Source organism: Macrotis lagotis, chromosome 2 (assembly GCF_037893015.1).
Source record: "Macrotis lagotis isolate mMagLag1 chromosome 2, bilby.v1.9.chrom.fasta, whole genome shotgun sequence".
Lineage (NCBI taxonomy): Eukaryota > Metazoa > Chordata > Mammalia > Peramelemorphia > Peramelidae > Macrotis > Macrotis lagotis.
The window spans coordinates 185,672,444-185,680,811 of NC_133659.1; the positions used below are offsets into that span (position 1 = coordinate 185,672,444).

At 44.9% G+C, this 8,368-nt stretch overlaps 1 protein-coding gene across 2 annotated transcripts; it reads right to left on the reverse strand.

Moving 5' to 3' along the window:
- Nucleotides 1-1,812: 1,812 nt before the first annotated feature.
- Nucleotides 1,813-7,015, reverse strand: PSME3 (proteasome activator subunit 3). Of its 2 annotated transcripts, none has more exons than XM_074223824.1 (11): nucleotides 6,511-7,015; nucleotides 5,716-5,748; nucleotides 5,519-5,581; nucleotides 4,890-4,994; nucleotides 3,907-3,955; nucleotides 3,507-3,619; nucleotides 3,187-3,255; nucleotides 2,673-2,740; nucleotides 2,527-2,581; nucleotides 2,292-2,378; nucleotides 1,813-2,055 (listed from the first exon to the last, which is right to left on the reverse strand). In XM_074223824.1, the coding sequence occupies exons 1-11, from the start codon at nucleotides 6,550-6,552 to the stop codon at nucleotides 1,975-1,977; spliced, it is 765 nt and encodes a 254-aa protein (XP_074079925.1). In that variant the 5' UTR covers nucleotides 6,553-7,015; the 3' UTR covers nucleotides 1,813-1,974. The 2 variants fall into 2 exon arrangements, with proteins under 2 accessions (XP_074079925.1, XP_074079924.1); XM_074223823.1 differs by lacking the exon at nucleotides 6,511-7,015 and adding an exon at nucleotides 5,884-6,072.
- Between the last annotated feature and the right edge of the window lie 1,353 nt (nucleotides 7,016-8,368).

Here is an 8,368-nt window from a genome sequence, read left to right on the forward strand (position 1 = left end):
ACCTTCCAGTTCAAAGAGTGTACAAGTTCAATGATGAGGAAGCTCTGCATCCACTACATATGAGTACAGCAGCCCCTACTGGCAGCTTATGAGAATCACTGGGGGAGGATACATATAAGAAAAAGGGTGGGTAGAGAAGAAAGGAGACCCTCAGATTTTTGGAGGCCATTTTTAACATAAGCCAAGATATGTTGTGAGGCCATCAGAGAAAGGGTCCACCTTTCCCCCCCCTCAAATACTGGAAGACAGTGTTAGATTAAATCCTTATATCTTTGAAAGGGGAGTAGAGGTTGCTCACCTTATTTGCAGTCATCCTGTGAGAATGAGTGACTGAGTAGTTTACGTGTGTGTGTGTGTGTGTGTGTGTGTGAGAGAGAGACAGAGACAGAGTGTGTGTGTGTGTATGTGTGTAGATTGGCCTCAGCTGTCTGAGGATCGCACTGGGAGGGGTCTGTGACTTTAAAAAAAGGTCAAAGTACCTATGTTTTTTAATAATTTCTTGACATGGTAAAAGAACTTTACATTACGATCCAGGAAGCTTGGGTAGGATAAGGATTGGGGAAGCGGGATTGGGGACATCAGAACAATCCAACAAACAAAAAAGCAAACAACACCAAGAAACACATGGTAGAAAGGGAGAAGATAGGTTGGGGACAGGGATGGGGGGAGTGGAGTCTAGGGGAGACCCAACTAAAACAGAGTTGGTTTGTTACTGAATATTATTCATGGGAAGACAATGTCCTGACTCCTTCACTATAATATAATGGGACAGACAGTGATGCATCCCAGGTAGAAACCAGCAGGAAAGTGAGGAGGAAAAAAAAAAACAGAAGATGAAAATACATAGGGAAAGGGTTGATTGGCTGAAAAAAGAGACTCTCTCTGATGGGGTAACACAGCTGGAGGCAGATGGGAGGAAGTAAAAGAATCTGTAATAATGAATGGAATATAACCAAAAAGTTCTCGAGAGAATGACAGCAATTGTTCCATGTTTCTGATCCACCCTACAAATTTACACACACTTTCTCTTTCACAACCCCTCCCCCCACCCCCACCCCTTTTTTGGGAAAAATAAGAAACATTTTCCAAAAGGAAGTACCATCTGGATCTAAGCTTCAGAAAACACCACCCCTTCCATTTTTAACTTATTTAAGAAGAGTCAAATAGTTGGGGCAATTGTCTTTGTAACAGTTCCCAACAAGACTGAGTCTCAGGATGGGGGCTGCTCTCTCCTTCTCCCTCCCATCTCTCTGCTCAGGTGGAATTCTTATGTGCCTCACAGCTGCATCCTCCACCACTTAGACTGGGCACCTGACTCTTGGAGCTAGGATGAACTCCTTAAGAGGGGAGGTCTGATAATAGGGGCAGGAATATGTGTGGTAGCAGCTACATATCAAAAACTGAAAAGCTCACAATAAAGGACATAAAAAAAACACCTTTGAAAGAGACAATAGAAGGTATAATATTTCCCAAGATCTCAGTGGTAGGGAGATGCAATCTAGGAAATACAACCTTTCCCTCCCTTCTCCCTTCTTCCTCCCAACATCAGGGATCCTCTGCCACAGAGAGGCAAGAGTAGCCCCCCCATTCCCTCAAAGAAACACTACGTTCTTTCACTTCCAACTTTCCCAATGTCTAAACAACTAACTGAAAAGGAGACAAACATACCAAGAGACTAGAGGTGGATTGGGGTTGGGAAAAAGAATTCAAGAGAAAGTGCATGTGTGCATGGACACACATGTGCATACACTCCAGAAATGAATGGGACTAGGGTAGGAGAGTTCCTGAGGCCTGAAATAAGAGGTAAACACGTCACAGAACTACATGAGAGCTTCATTAGACTCTAACTACAAACAGAAGAGAGGTGTGATTACTAATTCCAGCCAGTCTCCCCATCTCGATAGTCACGTAAGAAACCAAGGCAAAGTCGGTCTGGAGCCAGACTCACAGAGTCCCCTGGCTCTGGCCCTGGCCTCAGTACAGCGTCTCTGCATTGCTGCTCCGGGGCCGCTTGATCTTCTCAATGTTTTTCAGGATCATATCATGTAAAGTGACCTGAGAGAGAGGTTGAGGGAGGGGGAAGGAAAATCACCCACAGGGTTCTGATCCAGCAGAGACACAAGGGACTTCAGAGCATTCAGCTCAGGAGATGGGGCCACTGGATATCAACCACCAATTTCATGGCCCCGAACCCTCAGATAAGGAGAATCTAACACCCCTGCCCCCGCCAGATCAAGTGTTGAGAGATGCCAGGGCAACTAGAGGATTACAGAATTAAAGTGGTCACTCACATATTGGTTCCTCAGTTCTGATATGATGAGCCGAAGGCTGATATACTCCTTCTCATCAATCTCTGTCACTGTGCGTCGATAGTCTTCCTAAAGAGTAAGAAGGAAGACAAGAAAAAAGGGAAAGAGAAATGAGGAGTGGGCTATTTTTCAGGGTCAGGGTGAAGCTCTGCTCATTCAAGGCTTTTCTCCCAACTGCACACTTCCATCCCCAAATACCATAATTTTTCTCACTTACCACATGGGGATATTTGGCTATTTTAGAAACCAATTTGGCTCTTGTAATGTAATATCTGGAAGGAGAAAGAGGAAAGAACAGTAGCAGAAGTAGTCAAAGGCTGACCCTATTCCCCAAACCCTTGGACAGCCCCCCAACAATCCCACCTAGAAATCTGGTCCAGATAAGATGCAGCTTCACTCTCCACAGTCCTTAATTCTGCAACTGTCTCCTCCTGTGAACGATTAAAGGGTAGATTTGTAGAAGCAAATCCATTCATACTGATATCCCATAGATAGACATCAGTTAGGTGAGAACCAAATAAGGCAGATAGGAGGAAGTAAAAGAACCTGTAATAATGAATGGAATATATCCAGAAAGTTCTCAAGAGAAAAACAGCAATTGTTCCATGTTTCTGATCCACCCTACAAATTTACATACACTTTCTCTTTCACAACTGCCCCCCCTTTTGGGAAATATCTATCCTCTAGATATCTTCTCCCTCCCATTAATGACCATGCATGTACACTTTGACTCAAGTACTTTAATCTAACAATCAAGCAAGCACCTATATTTTGCAGAAGTGTAACAAGTGGGATTAAAGACAAAGATCATCAAATTTCTGCTCTCAATGAGATAAACTTATTGAAAAAGCTTATCATCTACTTTAGAAGACAATACCTGGATGGATACACCAAAGTTATTCCCATCTTCTATCCTGGGGATAAGGAGCTGAACCCACATTTTGACCTGGAAAGAAAATAGAACATGAAATGAGTGGCACTTCTGTTTTAGAGCATTACTTATGTGAAGACTATTGCCATATAGAGGAAAAAAGGAAAAGGGTCACTAAACAGAACTTGAGGCAGGGCAACTGCCCTTTCACCTCAAAAATAAAAGTAAATATAAAACCCCTCTTCTCTTCACATAAACTATTAAGATTTTTTCCCCCCAATTCATTATGATTTGTACACCCAACCTCCATTCCATTGTGGCCTTACCGTGTTGCATTTTTCGATCAACAGTCGGATTTCAGGTTTCACCTTTTCAATTATGTCCACCAACTGCTGGTTGCTTTTTAACATCCCATTAGGCATCACAAATACTTTAGTTCCTGGTGGGGAAAGGAAATAACTCATTTTTTCTGGAAGAGGTCTAGAAACTTCTCTCTCCTCTGTCCTAGGGCTTAGCATGCCAATCCTCCCTGCCCCCCAACCCATGACACTCATACCAGATCAGGCATTCCCTTCTCCCACTGAAAAGCAGTGTCTGGGTAGCTCAGAATTCTAAATTCTGGTACAGTCAGTTTTAGAAACATGCGATCAGACTGTAACTTGATGGACATTAAATCAACCAAGATGGGCTGAGAGAAGTAGCTCTGGGGAAAGAGATGTTACTCACCCTGGAAGGCCTCCTCACACTCATCCAACTTCCTCTTCTTCAAATTGGGCTAAGGGCATACAGAGATTAAATGTTAGCCTACCTTCAAAGACATCAATTTTTAAATTACTCCCCCCCCCCAACTCTTTCCAGAGTCTTGAAACCTACATTGTTGATTCCATTCAATTCAATAAACATTTCCATGCCAACATGCATGGCACTGTGCTAAGAGATCTGGCATAAAGACACTACAGAAATCTACTCTCAAGGACTAATCTAATTGAAAAGGCTAGATTCAGTAAGCAAATAGAGATCATTTGGTATAAGCTACATAGAAATAAATACTAATGAACATTAAAGCAATGAAATTATCAATATGAGTTGAATTCATTTGGGTAGTCTTGCTTCAGGTCTATAGTGCTTCCCTTCAAATTTACAAAGTGCTTTACATATATTATCAAATTTATATTTGTATGAAAAAGTAGAAAGCAGAAGGAAGGGGGAGCTTTAGAAAGAAGTTCCTAATCACTGAAAATATGAGATACAAACTGATGAAAAAGTCTCTCCCAGGAGCAGATATTTTATAACCTTTAGAGAATTCGTATGGTGATTTCAATTCTGCTTGGATCGCACAACAGCTTTAAGAACAGAATAGTTAACTTTTCCTGTTTTTACAAATGTAGATACAAAGGGGCAGCTAGGTGGTGCAGTGGATAGAGTACTGGTCCTGGAGTCAGGAGTACCTGAGTTCAAATCTGGCTTCAGACACTTAATAATTACCTAGCTGTGTGGCCTTGGGCAAGCCACTTAACCCCATTGCCTTGCAAAAATTAAAAAACAAAACAAAAAAAAAACCAGACCCAAATATAGAAACAAGACAGATGATGTCAAACTCAAAGAAACTGGCTCCTAAGACCCTCAACTAGGGTCTTTATGCAACAGAACTCTGGTCTGAGGGGCATTTAATGGTCAATAACAAAGAGTAGTAGTAAAGGGTAACTTACACCATCCAATCCATCATGGCTATTGGTAAGAAGGATGGGATCAGGAACAGGGAGATTCATATCTGAGTGGATCTGAGTTAAATCATGGATGTTTAAGATAGGCTCCTGGAAGAAAAAAACAACTATGTTTTCAAGTGAAATAGAAATGGAAGAATAATTTAAGTGGGAAGATGGGGAGCTATGGATGTGGAATATCTCTGTCAAATGTCATCACTATCAGCTGATAGCGTTCTATATTATAAGGAAGGGCTTGGGGGAATAGAAGGACAATAACATCTGGTATTGACTTCAATTTTATAACGCAGGTGTGTCCAATGCCTTGCATTTGTTGTAGTGCTCTGTGCTAGTGGATGGTGTGGGTTGCATTGTATTCATGAATGGGCACTGAATTCTATATTCTATCTTTGAGGGAGTTCTTGTTGGGTGGATGAGGTTCCAGAAATAGCTAAAGTTTGTCATAACATAACAAAAGGAACAAATAAAACTATTGTTAAGGTGTAAGGAAGGTACAAGCTAGAATCAAACACAAAACAGATAATTCCAATTTGCTATGGAGTCCAGCATCCTAAAAGAACTGGGCATAAAGGTAACTGTAGAAGGAAAGGAAGTGAAAGGAAGTTATCTCTCACCTTCAAAAAACTATCAAGTTCTAACAACTTCTTTGGGAAAAAATTTGCCACCAAGTCTTCTGCCTGAAAGGGAGATAGTGAAATTGACTTACTGCTTTGGAGAAGGCTCTTGACATCCAATCTATCCGGGTCACCTCTTTTAGGTATCCCCAACTAAATCAATCATGTCTTCCCACCCAACAAGGAGCATCACTCACCTCACTTGTGATCCGCTCCCTGAAAGAATCAACCTGCAAAGGGCAAGAACACAGATCAGGACCTTCCTTCAGGGCCTGGTAGCAATAGAGGGATGAGATGGGTCCTCAGAAGCAAAACAAAAAACTCACACATACACACCAAAAACCGTTCCTGATGCTTCTGCTCACCTTGTAGTTGTAATGAGAAGACGAGAGACCCCCAGACTCTAAGTATTTTGTTTTTTTAAGGATCCATTTCTCCATCTTGGGGGTGGTACCCACGGAATAGGGGCCAACACTCGTCGGTTTTTCCTCCCTCCCTGTGTCTGCTTGAGGCTCCAGATAAGGGGGGGGTAGGTAGGGGAGTGGGGACTTGGGGGCTGTGATCTCACAAACACATCCCCCAACCCTCAGTGACGACGCGCTTGCAACCCCAAGTACCTGTGGGATCCAGGCGGGGGGGGGGGGGGGAATAGGGGGTTTAGGTTTGGTGCCGCATGATCGATAAGCAGAGGGTTGGTTTTCGCTATGGCTTTCCTAGGAGACTCGGCCAACACGTGTCCGACACCACCTCCCCCGAGCCCAGGGCGGGGAGAAGCAGCAAGGAGCGGTCCCAGAGCTGGAGCATCCCCCATTGAAGCGACGCTCCGCCCGCCTCTAGGACGAGCCGGTGCCCGGGCGAGGCTGATGGGCAGGATGGGGCGGGGCAGGGGGAGGGGGCGACGGGCTCCAAAGTTCCCCGGGGAGACAAAGGCAGCAGCCGCGGGGTCAAGAACCGGCTCGGCGGGGTCGCGAGGAGGAGGCGGGGGCTGCTACCTTGAGCTTCACTTCCTGATCCACCTTCAGCAGCGAGGCCATGGCCGGGGCGGGCCGCGTCCGCTCCGCTGGGGGGGGTCCGGGGTGCGGACCGGAGGACTTGAACACGGGGGCAGGCTTCCTTCGGGCCTCGGCCGGCCGGTCTGGCTCCCCCGCTTCCTCGCTGCTGCCTCCCGGGCGCCCGACTGCCTTCCTGCCTGCCTACCTCCCTGCTCGCTCACTCGCTTGCCCGCCCGGCTTCCGCCGCTGGCACCGGAAGACGCGTCACAGCCAATCGCCGGCGGTCTCGCTGGAGGCACGTGTCAGGCGCGAGCTCTTGCGCACGCGTGCCCTAACGCGCAGCGCAAGCCCGGGCTAGAGGCCGAGAAGCCATGGTCTCCCTCGCCTCTGAACTCGGGAGCCGCTGCGGGCAGGGTACTGGAATCAGGGGCGCCCTAGCCGGCTGACGAGAGCTTGACTTTCCTCCTTTAGGACCTGGGGCATTACGTAGAGAGTGAGAAAGGCCAGAGGGGCCCCGGGCATCATGGGCCGTCATGGCATCGCGGGCGGACGCGAGGCGGCGGCGCGCCGTCGCGAGCCAATGACGTTAACACTGCGGGCCGGGTCCTGGACTGTCAGCGGAACCCGGCAGGTGCGGGGAGCCTCGGGCGGGGGCGGGCTGCTTCAGAGCCCTGTGATGCTTGCTCTGATCTATTCCCTTCATCTGGGAGCCCTTGGAGGATTCTGAAAGAATTTGGAGATTATCTAGTCCAACCTCGACTTTTTTTTTTTTACTGATAGGGATATTGAGGCCAAAAGATGGAATTTGATATAGGTTCCTGAAAACAGATGGGAGTGCCAGGTCTAAAAAAACAAATAGCCAAAAACAAAGACTACACCCTTCTCTAATAACAATTTAGGACCATGCACATAGAAATACTGCTTCACGTCATTCTCTTTTGGTTTCCCCTATCAGCACTTTGTTTTGTAACTTAACAAATCGTGTTTGTTACAGTTATCCATATTTGGATCTTATACTCCCACTTGACCACAACATCTATGAAGTCAAGGATCTAAATTTTATCTTTCAAGCACCTAGAAGCACATTACTTGGCACATGAGAAACCTGAGCGTTTCTTGTCCTGTACCCTGAGTTAGAAGAGAAGTGGAATAACTAATGATCCCTAATATTGAAGGGTTTTCACAATTCCTTGAGTAGTGGAGCAGAAAAGTTACACTGTTGCATTCAATAATTCATGTTATCTCTTCCTCATAGTGCTGATTTTAGAGTAAGAGAAGACCTCAATTCAAATTCAGGTGCTGACACCAAGATGTTAGCCTTCACTATTCATAGCTAGCAAGAAGGGTGTAAATAATAACTTTATTTTTTAGCAGTTTGACACTGGAGAAAATGCTTTATTTGGTTGATCCTCACAACTCATGAGATAGAGGTACTATGATTATCTTATTTTAAGAGTGAAGAAACAGACTTACAAAGAAGTTAATTTCCCAGGATCACATAGCTGAATGTGAACCCCAGGTTTGTTATTTTCCCCTAACTTCTAAGTTCAGCCCTCCATTATACCTCATTAATTACTCATCCCTAGGTGCTCTTGTCAATTAATAAACATTAAATTTCTTCTATGTCCCAGGCATTCTTCTAAGAACTCAGGATACAAAAAGAAATAAAAGACAGTACCTGACCCTAAGAAAAATTCACAATAGGCAAATAATTCTACAAACAAGCTATATAGTGGAGGAATAGGAGATAATTGAGAAAGAAGCTACTCGAATTAAGAAAAGAAGATGGAATTTTAGGTGGGACTTAAAGGAAGCTGGTAGGCAGAGATGAGGAGGAAAACCATTCCAGGCATGGAGG